At 37.7% G+C, this 25,643-nt stretch overlaps 1 protein-coding gene across 1 annotated transcript in view; it reads right to left on the reverse strand.

The window, feature by feature from the left end:
• Window positions 1-1,403: 1,403 nt before the first annotated feature.
• The window catches only part of camk1g (calcium/calmodulin-dependent protein kinase IG), a 43,094-nt gene continuing 18,854 nt past the window's right edge, over window positions 1,404-25,643 (reverse strand). Inside the window, exons 4-15 of the mRNA XM_004910734.3 lie at window positions 24,569-24,686; window positions 15,614-15,742; window positions 14,982-15,056; window positions 13,530-13,668; window positions 11,650-11,773; window positions 11,173-11,248; window positions 10,341-10,453; window positions 9,908-9,986; window positions 9,180-9,267; window positions 7,536-8,668; window positions 5,453-5,581; window positions 1,404-3,289 (exon numbers count right to left, since the gene is read on the reverse strand). Coding sequence (XP_004910791.1) covers window positions 5,491-5,581; window positions 7,536-8,668; window positions 9,180-9,267; window positions 9,908-9,986; window positions 10,341-10,453; window positions 11,173-11,248; window positions 11,650-11,773; window positions 13,530-13,668; window positions 14,982-15,056; window positions 15,614-15,742; window positions 24,569-24,686 — 2,165 coding nt within the window. The 3' untranslated portion in view covers window positions 1,404-3,289; window positions 5,453-5,490. The remainder of the gene's footprint in view (window positions 3,290-5,452; window positions 5,582-7,535; window positions 8,669-9,179; window positions 9,268-9,907; window positions 9,987-10,340; window positions 10,454-11,172; window positions 11,249-11,649; window positions 11,774-13,529; window positions 13,669-14,981; window positions 15,057-15,613; window positions 15,743-24,568; window positions 24,687-25,643) is intronic.

Below are 25,643 nucleotides of genomic sequence, written 5' to 3' on the forward strand. Positions count from 1 at the left end.
CACGCACAGGATTTTCAAAAAGGAGTTGCAGGGATGCAAAATAATAATCAGAGGTTTATTGTGACCAAAGTTTCAGTTCCACACAAAAGTTCCTGTGTGGAACTGAAACGTTGGTTACAATAAACCCCTGATTATTATTTTGCATCCCTGCGACTCCTTTTTGAAAATCCTGTGCGTGCCGTCACTCCATGCCTACATATATATATATATATATATATATATATATATATATATAGCAAGTTTGTAGAAAGCACTCACGGCATAAATATAGAGTAAAAAAATTCTTTTGTGTTTATTTAATCATCGCATCAACGCGTTTCGATCCTCAAAGGATCGTCATCAGGATGGGGAAGGGAAGTGAGGTGCAACCATAAATACAAAATTCAACCAATCAAAACTCCCAACAAATTTGCATAATTAATCGCAATGTGTATATAAATCATTTTAGTTTAAATACATTATTTATATATGTATATCCCATATATATATATATATATATATATTATTAACATTTATTTATAAAGTGCCAACATATTCCGCAGCGCTGTACAATAAGTGGGTTTCATACATTGGAAATACAGAGTAACATATAAAGCAATAAATAACCTATACAAAATGTGAAGAGAGCCCTGCCCAAAAGAGCTTACAATCTATATATATATATATCTCAAGAAATTACAGTATGGTGAATGTTTTGTGTTAACACCCATCATGCCCAAACATCATTTGTAAACATTTTTAAATTAGCAACACATAACAATAAATATTCAAATATACACAGATATGATGTTCCATGGGCCCTGTGCTTTGCAGTTAGTGTGCGGAGCAGACTAAATAGCCACATTGGTGCTCACCACAAGATGCTAAGTTCCATGTATAGGTCCATGTATCTTTGCTGATAATGTTTTACGGTGGACACTTTTTGCATCCACTTTAGCACTGTGCCTGTGTCAGTAAATGAACCCTAATATGTAAATCTATTCAGCTGTATTGGCTTATGTCTTCTCCTGCTGGATTGATATGCAGCCTATATATTCCTTTAGGAGCAATTTGCTGCCATTAGTCTCCCACGCACACAACCTTCACCACAGTCTTGTACTGAAGCTGAAGCTGCCATACAAAGAAGCCAGTGTAAGATTCACTGTAGCTCTCCCAGGTATGAACAGATTTCTTTTCAAAAACTGCTGGTTGCTATGCCTCCTGCTATTCAATTTATATACAAAATGAGTCTTTGAAACCCAAGTTTCTTTTCACCAGAAAATAACACTCAAAAATGTAAATCGTTAATGGAAGAGTGTCTGAGGGCCTTTTATTTCTGTATGCCCAAAGTACTTCAGCTCAGGCTAAATATTACCGTTGTGCATCTTGGAAGTGGAGCAAATTGATTCAAACTGCTACAAGTCTTTGAAATTAAAAAAAATGTTTATTAGTGACTTCATAATGCAATATTACACAAGCTGAATCTGTTCAGAACTTTATTTACATAGGCATATGGAACACTGCTGAATAAATTCCTATAATATGCAGCTATAAATAAACCAGGCTTTGGAACATGGTGGGTTCAGCTGAGTTTGATTCACGCAAAGCTAAAGAGCAACCCACGCTATTCTGTAATATATTAAATCCTCAGCACACTGGAACACAAGAGAAACAGTTGGCATCAAACACACACAAAGCCTGGCAATTAACCACAAATAATCACCTCTCTCCCTTCCAAAAATCCCCAACAAATGATATAGATATAGTTTGGATTGTGCATCTCATGAGTACCCGAAACAGTCGGCATTGAGGTCATAAAATGCTCACAGGCAGAAGAACCTAACTGAAGGGACATTCTCATCAAAAATAAAAATTATATATTGTGCTTTCTCTTAAAAAGCAGCTGGTTGGTCACATTTTATGGATAAGTCCCTAGCTGTCTTTCTAAGATAGCATTTCACCCTGAGGGGCCAGAGATCCTATTAGGAATCAAAGAGGTTATTTCACTGCATGCAGGGATGGGGGCAAAGTACCCAGCCTGCCATGTTTTTTGCACTTCACACCCTTCCCTATGTATAGAAGAATTGCTGCAGGTCTCTGTGCTGCCCCAGTGACTACAGCCATGCCTGCCTTTGGCAGCACTGTATTCATAAAGGGCAGGCAGGAAAGGAAGTGAGGACACAGCTGCTTTGTGCCAGACACTGCACTTTGCATTTTGCACTGGATTTTTTATCTGCCAGAGAGATGGAATAAAGCCAGGCCATGGCCATAACTGCTCTTTGAATAAAAGCTGCTGCTGTCACAAGTTTCTAGTGCTCACATAGAAAAGGAAGATTGCACTGTGATTGGATATCAGTTTTATCGCAGTGGGAGTACCCTTGGGATGCACAGTGCAGCCCCTGGATTATCACTATGTTGCATTTGATCATGCACATTTAAATGACCTTGTATACCTGTCTGTGGCTGTGCTTATTATCATATGCTGTATTATATATGGAGGAGATATTTCATCAGAATTAAGAATATTGACTGATTTGAGTTACACACTCTTGTACCCTGTAACAGCAGGTTACATTACAGATCATCAAAAAAAAACAAAAACAAAAGAAACCCCACACTGCAGTGTTGTACAGCAGAGAGTGAAGCCATTTGCTAAGGATACATATACAATTCATTTTAAGAAAGCTCAACATCTAACTTGCAAAAATGTTAAACTATTTACCCCAGCATTGATGCTTTGCAGCTGAGACCAGCGTGACACATTTAGTTACAGATCAGCTCTGTGAGTAACGTTTATTTGTTGCTATTCAGCTGGATCTGAAATCAATAACTTCCTTATGTGCCTCAGCTCAAAAGCTGCTTGAGACTTTCGCTAATAACTCCTGATTCTCAGTTCACATCAATATACATTTTTATAGTTATTTCTAAATATTGTCAGTTCCCCCAGTTATTTACAATATTTGCAAGATATTTCTTTATGCAAAATACTACAGATGTATCTATAAGAAGTTATACAATGCTACACCTTCACACACAGGTAAAAGAAAAGTGATAACACCAGTTACAGTTGTTAATATGTTGTACAACTAAACTTGTCTTCCATTTCATGTCCATAAGTGCTGGAGCCATGGAGCATGATGCGCCCCGCAATCCAGCCTATCATCTGACAAATATCACTGCCATGTCCCTCAGAATTCGCCCACATGAATCTGGCGATGTTCCCAAAGAGGATATGAAGAGGAGAATCTTCTGCTCCCTTCTGAAGCGTGATCAATGTTAGGCTTCCATGCACATTTCCAGTGCAGCCCTTCTGTAGTAACAAATCAGATAATGAGTTTGAGACTGGAGAGACCCAAAAAGTATGTTCATCATATCTAGAATCATATAGAAAAGTATATGTGTGTGTCTATGGGAGCCATTTACTAACCATCAGTTTTTTTTTCTGATCCAGATTTTAAGCACTAAAATTAGCATGAAAAATGAAAAAAAAAATTTTTAAACTTTTCCTAGATTTACTATGCGTCAAAGCAGCTAAAAATACGAAACTGACAACTTGCCGCTAAAATTACAGGTTTCCCTTCCCTAGAGGATCCTTTTTTGCTTCAAAACTTTAGGATTTTTGATGTCGTTTTTTTGTGCGTCATTAAAAAGTTAAAAAAATCGGAATTTTCACTAATTTTCTGCGGCTTTTCCCATGCTGAGTTTATCAGTTCAGACTTTTTAGTAAATGTAAGGCATTCATGGGAACAAGTTTATTCAAATTTTAAAGGAAAAAAAATGAGAAATGTAGTTTTAGTAAATCTTCAGTGCGTTTTGCATATAAAAAAAACGCTGTGAAAAACCGCCCACTGACTTTTTCATGAATTTGCTCATCACTAGTTATCATAAAAACAATCACAGATTAAATGTTTTTCTATATCCCTTTTTCCTGTGTCCATTTATTTCAGCTGAAAAATTCAGGGGATAAAACCTTGCAACATCCATTCAGATCAAATGGGACATCAGTGTTGTTTGAAAGACTATGGGGCACCTTTACTTAAACTCTAACATTCTCATATTTTATTTTTAAAATTTGAATAAAATAATTTCCACAGATGTCTGACATTTACTTAAAAGTCTGAACTGAAAACTGCAATGTTTTCAAATTGTTGCACCAAAACCTCTACTTTTTTTTGAACTGTTGCGCAAAAAAACCAGCGTCAAAAATTTCAAAGCAAAAGAAGGATCCTCCAGGGAAGGGAAGGGACATCTGCCATTGACTTCTGCATGATCTCAACAAGTTTTAGCTGGAGAAACTTTTTTTTCAGCACTAAAAATGGGGGGGGGAAAAATCCTATGGTTGGTAAGTGGCCCCCCTCATACAAGTCTGAAAATAAGACTAATAATATTATACAGTGAAATCTATGCCATAAAACTCATGATTATAATAAGACAAGAGAAAGTAGAGAATGCACAAAGCAGCAATAGTGCTAGAAAGTTATTGGCTGTTTTGCTTGGGTATTGTGCAACAGGTTTTATAAAACTTTTATTGTGGAGCCATATTTTAATAAGGATGGGTAACTACTTCCAGGGATGTTACCAGATACAATGACACCATATGTTTGTCTTTTTAACAGTCAATATCTGTTAGACACCACCAATTAAATGGATAATTCACCATCAAGTAAGCCATTTGTATAGATTACAAAGCAAGACTCTTAAGCTGGCCATACACGCACCGATAATATTGTATGAAACCTTGTTTCGTACGATATTCGGTGCATGTATGGCAAGTCGGCGAGTCAACCGTTATCCCAGGAGGCTGCTGATATCGGTCGACTTGCCGATCGGGCGGGTTAAAATTATTATTATTAACATTTATTTATAAAGCGCCAACATATTCCGCAGCGCTGTACAATAAGTGGGTTTCATACATTGGAAGATTTTGATAGGGCGCCATAGAAGGCGCCTGAGCAAGATCTGCCGTCAGCGCTGAATCGGCAGAAGGAGGTAGAAATCCTATTATTTCTACCTCCTTATCTGCTGTTTCAGCCCTGAACGGTCTGTGGCTGATTGTACGATCTTTCGTGCGACCAATGGTCGCACGAAAGATTGCAAATCGCCACGTGTGTGGCCACCTTTACACTCACAGTTTAACTGGCCTCATATGGGCCTCATATGGGTTTTACACTTTTGTTACTTTCAAAGTGGTCTGGTATCTGTCCACAATTACTTGACATTCCTAAGATAAGTTGGAACAGGTTTCTAGACTGTTTAGACTGGTTGGAAACTGCTTGGTCAGGCATTACAATGGCCATTGCTGAGAGAGCTGGCCATGGCCACCCAGTTATAAAGTCATTTAACCAGTTGTTTGTAAGTTGTGATTAAACTTTGCACAGGTCCATTCATTCTGCCATTAGGCCTAATGTCTGTGTGCCAAGTCAGCATTCTCTGCAAAGTAATCCCTGATTAGATCTGGAAATGTTCCACTTACTATGAAAAATGCATACACGTCAATGATAACCACGCAGGTCACATGATTGAACAGACGCCTGTCTGGCCACTGCCGCAGTGGGTATAATTTGTCCCTTTCATTGGAGCAGTAACAGCATTCAAGAAATTCCTGAGGAAACAAAGGAAATCACAATTTTCTACATGTTTTCAGGTGGTGTTTCACATGAAGAATACTGCTTCTAATCCACCTAAGAAGTTTCCATTAGGCCAACTGCGTTCTATAGTGTTTCTACCCACTAAACTGCAATACACTCAGATATCAGGTATGTGAAGTAACCAAAGGTTCAGAGTACTCTGGGAACCCTCAAACAGGCCAACAAAAATGCAATTAAAAGTTGAAAAAAATCTTTATTGAAAAATTATCTTACAGAGTCCTATGCATTTCATGTCTGACACTTAGTCAGACAGACACAAAACGTATAAGGCTCTATGAGATGATTTTTTGGTTACTTCACATATGGTTTGTCTGCTCCTCTGAGCTGACCTTGTTAGCACAGACATATACTGACATAGTAATAATCACCAATGAAACAGACATCGTTCCCATTATAACCAAAATGTTAATTTCTGGATTGTTGAGAACAATTTTTTAGCAAAATTTTAAAGAATATTAATCAATATAATATTGAAAGTACAGGTATGGGATCCCTTATCCGGAAACCCGTTATCCAGAAAGCTCCGAATTAAGGAAAGCCTGTCTCCCATAGACTCCATTTTAATCAAATAATTCAGAATTTTAAACTGATTTCCTTTTTCTCTGTAGTAATAAAACAGTACCTTGTAATTAATCCCAACTAAGATATAATTAATAGTGATGGGCGAAAAGTTTCGCCAGGCATGGATTCGCGGCGAATTTCCGCGTTTCGCCATTGGTGGATTGTTTAGCAAAACGGATGAAAAATTTCACTGCGGAAAAATTTGCCGCACGTCCAAAAATTGTCACCGGCGTCAAAAAAGAATAGTCGCGGGCGACAAAACAATAGCGCGCGACAAAACAATAGCCGTGGGGGACAAAATAAGAGCCGCGCGCGACAAAACAATAGTCGCGGGAGATGAAACAATAGCCGCGCGACAAAACAATAGCCGCGGGCGACGAAACAATATCCGCGCGACGAAATAATAGCCGCGGGCGACGAAACAATAGCCGCGCGACAAAACAATAGCCGCGGGCGACAAATTTTTTTGTCGCACAACATTTTCGCGGTTTTGCGAATTTTTCGCCGTTTCGCGTATCTTTTGAAAGATTCGCGAATTTTTCGGCGAAGCGAAACGGAACAGATTCGCTCATCACTAATAATTAATCCTTATTGGATGCAAAACAATCCTATTGGGTTTAATTAATGTTTTATTGATTTTTTAGTAGACTTAAGGTATGGAGATCCAAATTATGGAAAGACCCCTTATCTGGAATACTCTTGATCCCAAGCATTCTGGATAACGGGTCCTATACCTGTATAGAGAATAAGTGGAAAGTGTTTGAATTTCATATAAGACAAAATCTAATACTAATTTATAAATTCTAGGCTTACAAACATTTGCTTAGAGACTTCATTGTTGCCATTGGTGCTTAGTGAGGTCACTTGACACTTGTTTACTATAAATAATTATCTCCTCTTTTTAATATACAGTCATTGTCTGATTATTTTTATATGATTTTTAGATTGCATAAATTATAAAAAGTGGTGTAAGAACAGAATTATGGAGCCTGGCTCAAATGTATATCTATACATATACCAGGGCCTTTACAAAACCTCTTTACCTTTCCATCTTTAGAACTAAATAAGTCCTTAGAAATTCCCAGACCACAGTGTTTCTAAATTTCCTGCAACATTGTTAGTTCCTTGTCTGTAACTGAAAGAATCTCTTGGCTGCCTCATGAGTGTTATGTATTCAAAATGTTCCTCCCATGTGCATAGCTAGCTAGTTAGATCTCTCCAATAAGAGCTGATCCTCAATGAAGAGCAATAAGATGTACTTAAAAATCATTATTTATGATACAAGATGTCTGCAGGATAGTTTGAGTACATTTTCCAAAACATTTTACTATTTTAAAGGGAACTTACTGCTTCTTGTGCCCTTTCTTTACCAGCCCTGATTCAGTGCAGGAAATGGGCTTGCCTTTCTCGTAGGTCTCACTCGACATTCCATTTGTTACGTATACGTTAGCAGAAGCGGAAATCTTATCAGTCTTAAAGGGTCCATTAGATAAGTCCAAGGGTCTGCACTGAGGCATATCTGTACATAATGTGTTATAGTCCAAGGTAGACTTCTTTGGGGATGTGTTCCTTCTGTCTAAATGGTCTTGAACAGAGGTTTGGGCAACAATATTTTCAGAAGGGATTTTTGGAGAAAGAGTCACTTGCACTGGAGATTTTTGGGAAGGAGGAGGTTTTTGGGAGCTGCTAATTGAAATACTTTTCGGAACTGCTGACTTCTTAGAAGGAGAATTTGTTGAAGGTGTTTTACGCAATGAGCTTTTGGGAGATTCACTGTTATGGACAGGGGGTGATGGGAGATCTAGTGAATGAGAAATATTCTTGGTACTTAGAATATTTTGCTTTTGCTCCTTTGTATTGCTGTCTTTTTGCGCTGGTTTATTTACACTGACAGTCACAGATGCCTGACTGCCCTTTGTCGATGAGGATGACTTTCTATGCAAGTGGTCATCTTTCATCATACAACTTTGATTTTTTTCCATAGGCATGTGGTGATCTGGGCTGGTTTGGGTTGCACAATTTTGTGTGGCATTCTTACTGAGCATTTTTCTAGAACCAGGGTTATTACTCTGGACCCCCCTGCTTAACATGTGGGAGTTAGAATTCAATTCAGTTGATTGATTTTGTGATTGATTCTTGCGTTCCTCTGATTGAGGTTGCCCAAAATGAGATGGTAAGGCATTGTTTGACTTGCTAGTGCAAGGTTCATGAACTGATACTGTTCCCAAGCAGGAGTTCCTCTCAACATTTATGGTACCACAAGACTTGGCTGTACCTGATCTTACAGGCATTCCATTTGATACACCTGGATGCAGTTTTAGGATTTCAACATTGTTCCTTTCCTCTGTGTTTTTGACATTAGGGGTGTTTGGTCTTGTGGCATCAGACACTTTTATAGTGGGAACATTGGCGCTAGTCTGACTGTTATTCATGTGAAGTTTTTTCATATGATATACCACAGTCGCAGCATTAAATGCTTGCTGGAAGGAAAATGACCAATAGTTAGCATAAAGTAAACATGCTACATTAAGATGATAGTATTCTTTTCTACAGTGCAGATTATTTAGGTTCCATGACCTTTATAGTGTTAGATCACTTCTGAATCAGTGATAAGTCTTTAAACAACTTAACACTAATCAAAGATTAGAAATTAATCAAACATTAACTTTTTGACATATAAAACTTTATTTCCTGAGTTTGATGTTTTACTACCTTAAGGGCTCTGGCACATGGGTAGATTAGTCGCCCGCGACAAATCTCCCTGTTCGTGGGCGACTAATCTCCCCGAGTTTCCTCTCAAGGCAACTTCCGCGATTTCACTGAAATCACGCTGCCGCGTATGCCATCCCACCGGCGATTTACATTTTCGCCGGTGGGATGGCATTTCGCCCGCGAACAATGAATATAAATATCGGGACAGGGAAGTATGCCACTGCATTATATAACATGCAACAAGGTAACATTTAAGGTATTGACATAAAGATAACTTACTTTCCACTTGCTTTTAGCAAAGTTCTTTTTGATTTGAATGCTCACTGAACGATAGATATCTCGGTGGAGGGCAGTGTTCCCAGCAATCCTGCAGAAGAAAAGGTTTTTTTTTATAGAATGTTGGAAAATTATACTTATCAAACATAGCATAATGACCATGGAATTTCCATTTAAAACAGCATTCAGTTAATGGAGCAACAAGCCCTTAAGATTCTGTTGAATTACAGTGGAGATAGGTAGGAAGACTTTTATTGTAGGAGCTAGCTGTATTCCAAACAGCAACTGCTAGAGTCAAGAAGTGAACCCCATTGCTGGACTTTTGGCTTTCATTTAGTCTACAGAACAGCATAAATAAAAAATACTCCATTACCATTTGTGGTAAGTGTAAATGTCCGTTAAAGGCAGCTATTACATAGTCATACAAATTATTTTTTAGTGAACAATAATATTGCCTTTACATGTATCCAAGATATTATACAACCTCCATTATGTTAATAGCAGACAGTATGATGTACTTATTCACATTAATAGCGAGATCAGCCAAAATTCTCTAAAATGCTCAGCTTTTGTTAGTAGGCAAATTTACTTTTGTATTTTAAGACCAAAGACCTTTTATGGCACTGAGGAGAAGTATATTAATTTAATACACAGATGTTGCATTAAAACAAACCTCCCCACTGCATGGTTTGGAACATGAAGGCAGCTGGGATATTTCATACATGTCTTACCAAGGGTGCTTAAGAGCTTTCTCACAGTTATATCTCTTCTTTGAATCTTTTTCTAGGAGGCAGCTAATGAAGTCTTTTGCTGAAGAAAAAAGACAGTGAATATGTGTTACTATTATTTAGTTCCAGAACACAATATGAATATGTTTGAGAAGGAACTTGCTTTCAGCAGACAGGCAATTAAATATAGTGTGAACCCAGGTAAAACAGCATATGAAACAGCAGAAATAAAACACAGGCAGCCAACACCAAAAGATATGAATGTTGATGAAGGGTGCTCATTATTACCCCTCAAAGAATTTCCTCTATATATTAATTAAATTGGCTGAGCCATTTTATTTTTGTGCAGCAGTTTCTTGTACAAATTCGTTTTTCTTTTGTTAAACTTGGTAAAGTTATGGAGTCAGTGGTTAGGTCTACATCTGTTCATACATACCAGATTTGGAAATGTCATCCCAAAACGGAGATTCAAACTCATATGCTCCTTCTCTAATCTTCTCAAAAAGTCTGGACTCTGTTTCTTCATAAAATGGAGGGTATCCACATAGTCTATATTGGAAGTATATTATATATTATCACACAGTATATAAAAGTATATTATATAGTATCACGCAGATACAAAAATACATGGGATTGGCATGAAGAACAACCAATCGCAACAGATTTAATAGAAGAGCTGTGTTCTTCTAACTGACACAAGGGCACCCACTCTGTTTAGAAGAAGGGAGGTTCTGTTTAAATATTCGGAAAGGATTTTTTACTGTGAGAGCTGTGAAGTTGTGGAATTCACTCCCTGAACCAGTCATACTGGCTGATACATTATATAGCTTTAATTAGGGGTTGGATGGCTTTTTAGCAAGTGAGGGAATACAGGGTTATGGGAGATAGCTCTTAGTACAAGTTGATCTAGGGACCAGTCCAATTGCCATCTTGGAGTCAGAAAAGAATTTTCAAATGGGGTTTCTTGCCTCCCTCTGAATCAACTAGCAGTTGACAAGTTATATACAGGCATTAAGGTTGAACTTAATGAATGTATGTCTTTTTTCAACCTAACTTACTATATTACTATGTTACTATAATTTTGGCCAGACAATAGCTACCCAGAAATCAACCAAGCTACCTACTGCGTCACTTATGTTGGGTCCCCTATTCTTTGCTAATTTAGTACCTACTATTTAAGAGTAATTAACAAACAAAACAAAAATCTATGCATATTCTGATACTAACTGGAGTACTAACCCCATGCAGACTGAAGGAAAAGAACTTACAAAATATAGGTAATGACTCCAATCGACCAGCAGTCCACTGCTTTACTGTATGGTTTTTGAGCAAGGACTTCCGGTGCTAGGTAACACACAAAAGAAATAACATAAAGTATATCAAACACAGGGATTGTGCAGTAATGGGACAAATGAACTCTTCTTCATTGCTTACACTGTGCACTGGTGCAAACTACAAGTTGTGCAATCTTTCTAACAGGGCAGATGAGATTAAATACCATTGTGGGTTGAGCATTTAAATAAAATAAGCACAAAGGAGCAATTATTTGCATTGAGCCTATGTTTTGTTTTATCAACGTTTGGTATATTCCCCCAACAGTTGGTGCATTTCCTTATAAGTAGGATTTTACTGGAGCATATAGCTTGGCGTTTTCATTATTGTCATTTGTGTTTGTTTTCTATTCAATTTACTGTCTTTTAAAACCCAGTTGGAGTTTTACAGGCTCATGGTCATGTTTTACTCACCCACATATCCTGGAGTGCCACATGCGGTAGACATGATGCCATTTTCTTCCATTTTAGAAAGGCCAAAGTCTGTTATCATTATCTTGGAATTCTCATCAGGTGTTAGATACAGTAGGTTTTCTGGCTGTAAATTACATTGTTCACTTACTTCATGGGTTCACTATTCAAAAAACAACTATTTTGAAAGTATAAAATAAACCTCTATCAAAGGGCAGTGAAGAAGACAACGCATATGTGAAAGAATTATGTCATATTAAGATATACCCTTAAATTCCATATGCCTCCTCCTCCCCTGTGGTTAGCAGAGCAACCCCCAGTACATAATTACACACCTTTGGGACCATTTAATGGCTATTTCCAACTGCTAACAAACTCCCACAACAAACCCCTGCCAGGTTCACCTCCCACAAGCAGCATAGGGCAAGCAGAGTATGGCACACACAGGCAGCACTCTGCCTGTCCTATGCTGTCTGTGTGTGCTATACTCTGCCTGTCCTACCCTGCCTGTGTGTGCCATACTCTGCCTTCCTTATGCTGCCTCTGTGTGCCATACTCTGCCTGCCCTACCCTGCCTGTGTGTGCCATACTCTGCCTGCCCTACCCTGACTGTGTGTGCCATACTCTGCCTGCCCTACCCTTCCTGTGTGTGCCATACCCTCCCTGACCTATACTGCCTGTGTGTGCCAAGTAGAGTGTATATGTGGCATCACAATGCATTGTGTGCTCAGTGACAGAGATGCCATTTTATATCCTTGGCATTAGGGACTCAAACAACTATCAATAACACAATACATTCCATGTCACATTCAGGCACAGATTTACTAATTTTTTTTAATTTCAAATTCGACTAAACTCATTTTCTTGAATGTCTTATACTTACTAAAACAAGTCTCAAGGAAAAGTCGCTAAAAAATGCAACTTTTTCAAATTGTCGCTGTGAAAACTCTATCGAATTGTCGCTGTGACAATTTGAAAATGTCGTTTTTTCAGACAAAGCCCAGTGAAATCTCCAAAGTTTCGAGACGAAAGGAAGAACTTCAAGAAAAAGGAAGGGACCTTTGCCATTGACTTCTACATGAACTCGGCAAGTTTTAGCTGGCATATTGTCAGATTTTTAGCCTTTTGGATACTTAGCTCTAAAAATCTGAATTGGAAAAAAAAAATCCATTAGTTAGTAAATGACCCCCTTAGTCTGTCCTGTTGACAATTTTTTTGTACCCTTTTCTAGAAATCACAATATTTTTATTTAAAAATACCTACAGTTTATTTTTTGAAGATGGTTTATGGTAAGGCCAAGCCAAGATCCCCCTTGGATACAATAGAATGCAGTGGGTTTTGTTTAGACAACATTATGGCCGACCACCATAAGAGCTGGTCAGAAATAATAAAATGTAAACACCACTTCTGCTTCAAATAAAACATTTTCTATGAACAGGATAGAACTAACTGGTGTGTCAGATGAAATGAATCATTTTGATGTTTTTCAGTGTTATTGATCATTTATGGATTTGTTTTTCTCTCTGCTTTAGTGCTTTCAATAACATGGCCAGCCAATAGCAAAGACTATATTTGTAAGGGAAAAATACTCCTCTGTTGTTAAACTCTGCATGCCGACAAATGCAGTTAGTCATTTGCAATCATTTAACAATGGAAGATTCTTTCACAGAAAATTGCTATGGAAATAGTCACATGCGTGGGCATTTTTTGTCTCACAAATAGTAGCACTAAACTACAATTATTTCCAGAACATGAATCTCCTATGACAAATAAAAACATTGTTCTTTTACTGATAACTGTGAGCACTTTTCTGTTTATTTTTCCTTCTAAAAAAAAAACTAATTTTCAGCAGAATTCTCTATCATAATAGGGTTTTCTCTTACTTTTAAATCCCTGTGTACAATGCCATTGTCATGAAGATATTTCACAGCAGAAAGGACTTGGCGTATCACATTGCTGGCATCTTTCTCAGTGTAAACTCCACGTTCTAAAATGCGGTCAAACAATTCTCCCCCGGAGACCCTGAAGAAAAGTTTTATTTGTACCATCAATGCATTTTGCTATAAAAACCAAGAGACAGCACTGCCATAACTGGCTCATTTATCGGAACTAGTAATAGAATAAGTAAGTGTATGGCATCAGTTCATTAAAAGTGACCTGAAACATCACACAGGGTCTTAGGCTAATGCCACAACATGCATATGGAGTATAGTTTCCAGAAGCCGAAAAACGCTTGCCAAAAATACGCGCCATATGCTCATACTTGTGCCTGCACCTGAATGAATGGAATACGCTCGGGTGCAGGCACATGTAGCCGATATCCGCCTAAAATATGAAGTCTCGTGTTTTTTGGTGGATATTGGCTACATGTGCCTGCACCCGAGCATATTCCATTCATTCAGGTGCAGGCACAAGGTAGGCTAAATATACAGTAGCGGGGTGTATTCTCGGCAAGCAGTTTTCAGCTTGTCAAGAATATGCCCGTGTGGCATTAGCCTTAGAGTAGGTACCCATAAGCATTCCTTATGTGGAGCATTCCACTCCACAGCACAGTATGAATTAATTGGTTCATTTCCTCCCCGTACACCTGAATGCAGAAAAGCCAGATCAAGAAATCTTTTTTACAAGGAAGAACTGATTTTATTGCTCCTTTACACTGTGGGATGGCTAAAATAAGCTACATTAGATAGATTTGCTGTACCTGTGTGCCTAATAACTAGTAAAGCAAAATATTACATAGGGATGATTTGTCACATAGGTATAACTTCATTTTAAAGAATTCCCTGTCCTGAAACAATGGCCCTCAGGTGGCAACTGTAATAAAACAGGGAGAAAAAATGGAAACTACAATAATTGAAGTTGCAAAAATTTTCAGAAGCAACAAATTAACAGCATGAAGATCTATGTGATACCATTTATTAGCAAAGCAAGCACAGTTTAATGAAATGGCAATTTTTATATATATACATTAAACTGAGAGGCTTCTTTTGACCCAAATGGACTCCTTCTTGCCTAGATATAACTGTTATATGCATACTGCCTGTTTTCAAAGGGTTGTTTCACATTTGCTATGTCATTGAGAGCCATGGAGAGCCTTTAGCTGTAAGCTATGCCGTTTCAAATATGTCTGTCTTGTCTGCAACATGAATCATGAGTTGTATTAATCAATTGTGGCCCTATGAACAAAGTTGCCTAGCCTAGGTATTCAGTCTTCCTTTAGAACTTTTCCCTTGATTGTGTGCCCAACCAATGGCTTCATTCAGTAACTGATGTAATGCTTAGTACATACAGACACCCAGACAGACCCATTTAATGCTGACCCAATGTGAACTTACAGTTGCATAACAAGATAGAAATGTGAAGAGCTCTCATAAATATCTTCAAGTGTCACAATGTTTTCATGTTTAATCCTAAAGAAAGAGAATTAGATAAGAGAGGTATGTTACACAGATCCCAAAGAGGAATACATATTAATATACCAATAATCTAACCTAATTATACATTTTATCATTTTTTATTATTTGTGTTTTTTCAATTACTTCTTAAACATCTCCAGTTTGGCATTTCAACGCCTATCTTGTTGCTAGGGTCTAAATGACCCTAGCAGCCAGGCAGTGGCTTTAGTTGAAGACTGGAATATGAATAGGAGAGGGCCCGAATAAAAATATAAGCAATAAAAACTACCAATAACAAAAGTTTTTTGGCTGCTGGGGTCAGTAACACCCAATTGAAAGCTGTAAAGTGTCATAAGAAGGTAAATAATTTAAAAACTATACAAAATAAAAATGAAAACCAATTAACAAGTTGCCAAAAATTGCCCCTTCTATAACATATTAATAGTTGCTTAAAGGTGAACCGTCCCTTTAATTACATTTCTTTGGGCATATATCCTATACGATATGGTATTTATAACTTATTGTTTAGCTGCTGTGTACTTTATTTACAGATTCATGCTGATATTGCTTACCTCTTCAGCACTGCTATCTCATTCTCCAGGCTCTTGTCTCGGGAACTGTTGACTTTCTTAATACATTTCAAAGCATAGTGCTGCCCAGTAGATCTATGCTTCACAAGGTAGACTTCTGAAAAGGCTCCTCTGCAAATGAGAGAAAAATAAAATCATGGATTTATAATGCTGTCTGTACAACTTAGAAGTTTGAGGGCATTGCAGTAGTGCGGGACTGTGACACAATGATTGCCATTGCTGGAGCTGGGCTCATGAGCTTGGTGCATCCAACATTTCTAATACATATTGATAAGTTAACTTGCCGTTGGAACTAGTCTTAATGTGTGTGTTTGTGTGTAAGATAAATATTAGGAATAAGAGCTGCATAAATGATCAGTGCTACAAACAGTCTAACAGACACATGAATCTACTGCTCGAATTTACTGCAGAAATTTAAGGCCACTGGGACGAACCACTAGTTGGGGATCATTGCATTAAACTTTGCAAAAAACTAAAAAGCTTCTTGCAATTTGACTTAAAATGTAATATACTGTATTGAAAAGTATAATATTTTCTATTAGTCAGTTGTTGAAGAAGTATGATTAGGTAAAGATGGAACATCTCTAAGTGGAACAATTATTCCTACATAATGAAATTGCAGAACTAGAAATACAAAAACACTAAAATATAACACAAAACATCAAGTACTTAAAGCTCATACCAGTTCTTCACTGGTTAATCATGATCCTTTCCCTGGTGTCATTGCCTGAATTCCCCAATTAGCAGCAACTAATCCTCTCTAAGTTCTTAAGTGTCTTAACTGCTGATGCTTCAAAATTAGGACATTGCCCTTAGAAGCCCATTAACGATGGGGAGGCAGATCAAGCTATGCTTCTCTAAATTTCCTTGTGGATGGCTTTGACCTGGTTTATATTAAATGAACAAATGATCTTATTTTGATAACAAAATGCATTGCACATGATACCTAAAGTATGCTTTAAAAAACTACAAGTGTATCTGTGCCCCATTTGTACTGAACAAACGTACTCCAATTCAGATATTCACCACCCCAGTTCCTTATATAACTCCCTAGAGATCGTTCCATGGAAGCTGATCCTTCTCTCTGTTGTACAGCCAGTGGATGACCAAGTTCCTTGTCTCACTAATATAGGTCATCAAAGCTTGACATTTATTGACATATTTGGGTTGTCCCTAAGATATAATTCTAGGGAAGGTAAGGGTATTTTCCCACTTTTTGATACAACACTGACAAAGTGATATCTGTTTAAAGCATGATACTCAATTTAAATGAACATTATATTGCTGTAACTATGACCTCTGGCACCATAACAGTGCACTGTTTTATGTTATCACTGTCACCAATAAATCAGGATCACTGTTATGTGCAGCACTATAATGAATAACTAATTTAGTCAATCAATACATACATACATACAATCAATACATACATACATACAATCAATACATACATACATACATACAATCAATACATACATAAATACAATCAATACATACATCATACATCCATAAGTAAAACAAGACCATGTACATTTCTTCTATCTCTGTGTGAAATATACCACAACTGGCAATAAACTAAGGGGGAGATTTACTAATCCACGAATCCGAAAGGGAAAAAATCGAATTGGAAATGAAAATTGTGCGACTTTTTCGTTGCCGTCGCGATTTTTTTGTATTTTGCGTGACTTTTTCGTCGCCGTCACGACTTTTTCGTATTGAACGATCATGAATGGCGGAAAAACCTTTCCGACTTTGCATGATTTTGGAAGCCTTCCATAGGAATAAATGGCACTGTGGAAAATAAACGACAAATTCGCGCCGGCAACGGAAAAGTCACAAAAAACGAAAAAAACGCTTTCGGACGCTTTCGGTCCGTTCGTGGATTAGTAAATCTCCCCCTAAGTATCCATGTTCAAACTACTGATAAAACACACATTTAACTCACTTTGACCATCCTGGACTCCTCTGACTCAATGTCAGGGGAATTAATATCTATTCTGGTATCTCTTTGTATAAGCTAAGCTAAGAAACCCAGAGCTAGTTTTCCTTGCTTTTTAAAGTATAATTTACATGTCAGGAAAAACAGAAAAAGTTTTACAACCGCTGCTCTAAAATGTAAGCTTTTAGAAACTGCCTCAATATACTTTTCAGGCATTTTCACACAAGCAGCACAGATTATGAAAAGAGATACAGCTACTTATTATTATTATTATTTGCTATAAACCATGTAGTTCTTACATTTTTAATATACCTCATATTAAAGCTTCTCTGTACATTTCAGAACTAATATCTATTAATAAAGCAATATATTTTTAAAGGAGACATATTGTGTGAAAAACAAGAATATGCCAATGCATTATATGCATTATTTATTTCAACTCTATTAGTCCCACCCATCTATTCCTCTTCCTCCTGCCTCCTTTCCCAGGCTGTGCAGGGGAGCCGGTGGCACTCAGCACACTGCACTGTAGGACAGGAACCAATCAGTAGCTAGGCTGACCAGATAGGGAACTAAAGCCTGTTGCTTCTTGTGTGACTGTAGAGTTGTAATCCGTTAACCCCCTCCTGCTGTGCTTCTGGCAGGGACTGCTTGGACACGCACTCAGCCCTCATTTCAAACACAGATAGGGACCATAGCAGATCTATGGGAAGCTTCAATAAAGGGGACAATATTAAAGATAATCATTTTTAGCCAAGAGTGAAAGCAGCACCATATATTATTCATTATTGGGGGGGATTTTCACTTATTCTTTATCCTTTAAAAAACTATACAACCGTTGAAAAGGCAGAATGACTATGCTGTCTGATTGCCCTAGGCACTACAATTATGCACAAAACCAGTCAAACACTTTATGAGAAGTTAGTTCTTAATAGACAACAGCTGGCAGAAGCTTAAAAGCTAAAGTTTGATTTGTTTCAATGGGTTTGAACCGCAGAGCACTTGAGGCTGGGCAGGCATGGGAAGATAAATGGCCAGGCTAGGGTTAATTAACAGGTGCACAGAGGTGTTAATCAGGGCTGAGGCAAGGTGGCTAGTTTAGTTTTTGCTCAGGCATAGGCGGATTTTCAATAAGGCTAGTAAAGGCTAAGCCTCCCCAAACCTGCTTGCCACCTTAAAATTAAACAAAACAAAAAAAACCTCACTCCGTTTCTGCACTGTCCTGGAAATCGGTTCTGCTGTGCTCCAATTGGATCTCTCTTCCTGTGGATTCTCCAATCAGAGCACGGCTTTCTTGACAGACAGTAAAATTGACCAATCAAAGCACAGATGCAGACAGGGCTCGGGGAGATATTACAAACTGAAGGCAGTGCAGAAATGATGACTGAAAAGAAGAATCTGCAGGCTGTAACTTTACCTAAGAACCAACTCTCTCTAAGACTGCTTACCCACCCTCCCACTCCTGTTATATATTTAAAAAAAAATAAAAAAAATTGTATTTGTCGCAGCACTAATGTCTCTAAGGTGGAAGTTTAAATGGCAACATTACTAAGTGGAGCAAAAAATAGTTGACGGGCACAATGAGTGTGATGCAAGCGGGGCCTGCATGTTTATTCAAAAATAGCAGCAATGTTTCGGGGGCGTACCCCTTCGTCAGGGATGACATTACTAAGTGGCTCATAAGTTGTTAATGAAATTATTAACTGAAGTGCTGTGCCCCGTTTCCTCCACTCAAATTTTAGTGTCTAGTGTTTTTATTTGGTTCATTCTACCTTCCAATCCACACTCACCAGCACACCCTGGCCTTTGCCACTCTGTTCCGCCTGGTGCACAGTATTTAGAGAGACGTCGGCACTCTCCATCACGATCCAAATAGCACAAAAATACCGGCACAACAGGACTTGTTAAAGCGCAATAAACCCTGCTGATTTTAATAGTAGCAAACCATGTCATGTTGTGCCGGTATTTTTGTGCTATTTGGATCATTCTACCTTCCCCATGATGGCTAGGACATACTCCATCAGTATGTTCCACAGTTTCTTTCTCTTTTCCCAAAGGGTCATAGACTTCTCCTGCAGGGTTAATGTTTTAAGGGTAAAGGTCACCATACAGTATAATATCCTACCAACTGTGGCCGTATGCAGTATTGCCTCCTTTGTATTGTTCCATGTGTTCCCCTCAACTGCCTAAATGGTCAGAACAGCAGCAAAGGCTCCACTTCACTTGCTCATCTGCTGATGCACCATGCACTGACCAAAAAGTTCCAGAAAGTTCTGAATTACAGGCAGGCCATCTCCAATAGACTCCATTTTAATCAAATAATTAACATTATTTTTAATTATTTTCTTTTTCTCTGTAATAATAAAACAGTACCTTGGACTTGACCCCATCTAAGATATAATTAAACCTTATCGAATGCAAAACAATTCTATTGGGTTTATTTAATTTTTAAATAATATTTTAGTAGACTCAGGATATGGTGATCCAAATTACAAAAAGACAACCCCAGGTCCTGTGCATTCTGGATAATATGTCCTATACCTGTAGTACATATCTACCAATCAGGAATTATATTTTAATGGTTTTGAAGCAGTTACTCTAAAACTGGTAACACATAGGGGTATATTTATCACGCTGTGTAAAAAGTGGAGTAAAACATCACTGGCGATGTTGCTTATAGCAACCAATCAGATGCTTTTCTTTGATTTTCTAACTGTTGAAATCTAATTGCTGATCACCGGTAACACTTCACTCCAGCATGATAAATATACCCCTTAGAAAAGCTCTATCATTCATTCTGCTCATTTTGATGGGTTGAGTGATTTTGATAGTTGATCTATAGCTGATTAAAATGATAAACCTGGCTGGCCGATGATCTCCCACCAGCATGTGCATATTTTATAGTTCATTAAGAGACATTATTTTTACATATTACCCCTTCATTTGCTTATGGGCATCTTTAAAGTAAGAGTAACATCATTGTAGGCTACTGTACTTGCTTTTCTTAAAGGGAAACTACAGTATGTCCCCAAACAATATATAAATATAAAACAGCTTGGTTTATATATTCCAGTTCAGTAAGATTTTTTTAATAGGACACTTAACATGATATAAACTCTTGGTTAAGTAATTAACCTGGGGGTATAGTTTCCTTTAAATGAAAACCATTGAGTTTAGCACATTTATTAGTCTCCTGAACTGTGGCAAATAATTTTGGGAGGAAAAGGTAAAACAGAAATTGCCACATAAAAGAATAATTTTCCAATGTGATGTATGCACTAAAAACATTGGAGTGACAGCTAAAGATTAACTTTCATGTACAATAAATATATATATCCCTCCTGAGATGAAATATTATTCTGCTGTAAATAAAATGAATGGATGAATGGGTCTCTGATTCACCATGGAAACAGAATATTTTTCATGTTCCTGCTCCAACATATTATTAGCGTGGGGGAATGGCTTTGAATGGTGTGTGGGGCCGCCTAGCATGATGCATTGTTATATAACATCAGAAAAGGTCACAGATTATCCTAACAGGGCATGTGCTATTTAGCGTACCTGCTAAACCCCAGATTTCAATGTAATCCACGGTCAGTGACTTTTCTGTATCTGAAGGTAAAGCTGAAATCCTAATTATACCTGGAGGGTTGTGCAAGAGGACCACATGAATAGTATTTAGAAGTTGGATTTTCCCAGCAGTGCACTTATATTTGAGCAGAATGTATTGCTGAATTTAGCATTGAAAGAGCTATTTTCTCAGCGGGCTGGGAGACTTACTTAGCATGTAATGGTAGTACTTGGGCTGAAGCAGGAGCATAAAGGTGAATATACAAATGAGAAATGCAGAGACCTTTATATCACCATCTGTGTTAGTGTGCAGCAGCAGAAAAAAAAGTGTATAGTCATTTTCTGGGGAAAATTTTGAGCTGAGCCTTATTACTGAGGTGCAACACCAAAACTGCACCCTCTATCACATTAGCAGAAAACAATGCAATTGTCATTAGAAACAGCCACATGCAAAACTATTGTACTGCTAAAATGCACAGTTATTGCACCTGGACAAGATCATGCCAGACCATGATAGGCAGTAGTCCTGTCCAGATAATTACAGCAGTTAGTATACATGGTTCTAAGGCCATGCACCAATGTCTTGTCCAGGTGCAATAACTGTGCATTTAAGCAGTACAATAGTTTTGCATGTGGCTGTTTCTAATGACACATCTTCCAAGTCAATGGAATATCCCCGTGAATTATATAAATTGTAATACTGTGTTACTGAGACACAGAGGACAGTCTTTCTTACATTTGTGAAGCAACCCATCTTGAGAGCCACAGTATTATTTTACTCCAGGCAGTGTGCTGTAAGCATAACAATGAGCTCACTTTATAAAGATATATTGTAATAAAGTGGTAAGAGCAGGGCTATGATAAAGATCCGGCAGAATATGTATATACTAAGGGGTGAAGATAAACCTACCAGTGCTTCATTTTTATCCCTTAGACTACCTATTTTTAATGAAGGTTGTTGCCCCTCCCAATCATAGATTTCCTTGAACTTCTAGGAGAACAACACCACCAAATATGATTCCAAATGAATTGGCTTCTAGAAGTGGCTGCAACCTGTGCGGCCTTGGGAGCGGAAGGATGGACGTACACCATGAGGGATGTCCACCAATAAGACATTAGCTTGTTAGCATTCTAATGGCACTTAAGAAAATTTCAATTAATAATTAGTCACTGGATAAATAAGCAATTCAACAAAGTTCCACGCACCAAGGACCAAGACGGGATGTTCATAAAAAGAAAAACTTTATTTCTTCATTAAAACAATTGAGCCTGACGCGTTTTGTGTGTCATCATACTTAGTCATAGGCATATACTAGTTAGAACAGAGACAGCACATATATATAGTGCTGCTGAAACAGCAGCACTATAGCCGTCTATAGCCATCCCATAGCCGTCTCAGCTGAAACCAGTATCAAATTAAAGAAATAAAGTGTGAACATTCCAGGCAATTCATGATTACAACATTAGTCACAATCAATACCTAAGTTAATGAACACAATATTCAAAATCATGTTGCACCGTACATAAATCAATTCATATTTACTCCCTTGAGCTACGGGTATCAGGCTGGATGCACCCAGACCATCCTGTATCCATGGTGAGACTGTATCCTTTATAAAATTATTATAATTGCACTTAACTTCATTAAGCAAAGGGCCTGGGGTGTATACACCTGGATCATTTGTCTACTTGGGTGTGTCCCGTTTAACTGATTTAACCAATTATTTTGTTGAACTGGATGAATAATAATAAGGGAATCAAAATTAAAAAAGGTAACAATTGATTCACTTTCAGTTTTCATCAGTTTATGAATGAGATAAATTAATTATTCAATACCTCTATTGCTATTAAATGTAGATCTCACGCAATGGGGAGTATATTTAAACTTAGGGCTACAGGGACAAACCCCCCGCCTCTCCCCACAAAGAATATACGTTTAATATTTTCAACCACATACTGGCCTAATAAACACTGGCAATTCCTTTCCATCATACATATACACCTGGTGGAGAGGTGCAGGAGCAATCGGATCGTGGGTATTTACTGAGGCCCCCCCAGTTCCACAGGGCCCCACTGCAGCCACAGACTCTGCTTCTCCAATTGCTTAAAATATTTGTGACTTTATTATTGAAATCTAATTCCTAATGCTTTGTATAAAAATGGCAACTTGTACTTTACACAGTTCAGAAGACTTCTACTGAATAGAAGTCTAAGGATACATGTTTTTCTACAACCCCAGAAAGTAATTCTTAACAACTTCACTCTTTATATACAGATCCCATTGTTCTCTAGAATGTTTTTCTCTTTCTATCCATCATCAGTAATACATAGTCACCTAAGGATGCCTTAAAGGAGAAGGAAAGATAAAAACTAAGTAAGCTTTATCAGAAAGCAATAAGCACTCACAGAAAGTCCTCTATCAAAAGAAACACATGATTTTTGTCTCCTTTTTGGGAACATGTTCTTTGGTATCAGACTTACTCTCTTTTAGGGCTCCTTTAGCTTTGGAACACAAGTCTGCTCCTTATCCCCCTCCCTTCTTCTGCTAGTACCAATGTGGCAAATCTGTTGGCAGTAAAATGCCAAAATGACTTTCCTTTTAACAAACAGCGTAGTCACCTAAGGATGTCTTAAAAAAGAGCCTGAATATACAAAGTTTACATTTCTAGGTGGAGCTGTTATTAGTTGTTGTTGATGCTAAACTGTTTTATAATCAATGCTTCAAGGAATGTCCTGTAGGTTTGTGTTGTAATATCTTTATTTAGTCACTTATGCACTAATGAGATTGGAATTCCTAATAAGAAGATGGCAGCCAGGAGATGCCAACTGAGTTCAGCTATGCACAATAATGGCTTAGTGATTCATTATCACCCTGAAGCATAAACAGATTTCCTAGCTGCCTATTTCTTGCAAGGTCTTTGGACTCCAGACAAAACAGAAAATCAATGGCATGAAAATGCTTTTTATTCACCTCCAATGTGCACCTATTATCATTTTTGCTGACAATAAATTTCTAGATAAGCTGAAGCTTGATTCATTATTATTCATTTGACTGGCTTGTGCCATTCTGTGACCTGTGGTATGCAGAATGTCAGTTAAATGCTTTTTGCCTGCATTGCTTCGCTGATGCCAACATTTGTTAATGACAACTACTAATAACTACTGATTCTATGTTTTTTGAGTATAATAAATGTTATGCAATGTTCATATTGTTCTTGCTAATGTACAGTAGGATCACCAGGTAAAAAAAGTCTTCCAATGTGGGTACATCACACAGTAGGGACTATTACCTGGATGTACTGCTTCCACATCCATGTTTTATCATCAATGTCCATATTATATCAATTCATTTTTTTCATTGAACTTATTTTCTTTGATGATAAAAAAAAGAGATACGAAATAAAGAACTGTAGAATGACTGTACTTACGATCCTAATACCTCCATGAACACAAAGGTTTCACGTATGTTGTTTGTTTGCTTTTTCCAGATGCTTCCATCTTCCTCCTCTTTGTGCCCTGACTTATCCAGGGTTGACACTGTAAATTCTGCAATTGAGAAATGGATTTGTATCACTTCCCCCCATCGTAACATATAGTTCTACAATTCTAAATAATTGGGATGTGCACAAAATAGCCAAGTGCCCTGTGGCCTTTCTTAAGAAAGGGGAGTGTACATACAGCACAGAGTGGCATACTTAAAGTTGCACTGACATAATTTGAATGCATCTGGATGAGTGTTTTCATGCAGTACTGTATACCTCTACAGCACAGAGTTCTTGTTTGTGCTTTAGTATAGTTGCCATATAAAATGGTGGATGGGAGGTCATACTGGATGTAGAACATAAAGGTGACAGGCAGAGAAACTCACTATAAGTGCAAAATGAGAATGACATCTACACATAATCACGATTTGTATTCTGCAAGAACTAAGCAATGCCGACAGCATGGGAAACACAATTTTAGGCAATAAACTTCTGGGAACTAATAATTCAGTTCCTAAAGAAGAATTAGGAACTGTGTTTTTTGGTGGCCAGGACAACATTAAGTATTTATGCATACAGAATATAGCACTAAAAGGTCAAAATTTAAACCAAGAAATAAAAGACCTGCAAGCCTTACCCCTGTAGTGAAGATAATTAACGAAGCAATACTAAAAGATTTAATTCAAGATTCCAATATAAGGAATAAACTAATTAGAAACAACATATACTAATTGTAAATTTTCCAAAGCATTTCTGGCACATAACAGACTGGGGCATGAAATGAAGGCACTTGGGCAAGAAGAAATGGTCTGTAGAAAACTGGCTGAGAGCAGAGGGTTCCTATAAATGAAATAACTTGGGCACATAAGCGGGGTACCACAGAGCTTAGTGCCGGGCCTGATCTTCTTAAATCTGTTTATTAATTATGTACCTGTAAATTGTTTATCTTAATAAAAGGGTGGCTGGAAGTTCTAGGTATTTAAAGAGGCAAAACTGTGTAATACTCTTCAAGTATTCCCTG

The sequence above is a fragment of the Xenopus tropicalis genome, chromosome 2 (genome assembly GCF_000004195.4).
Source record: "Xenopus tropicalis strain Nigerian chromosome 2, UCB_Xtro_10.0, whole genome shotgun sequence".
Classification (NCBI taxonomy): Eukaryota; Metazoa; Chordata; class Amphibia; order Anura; family Pipidae; genus Xenopus; species Xenopus tropicalis.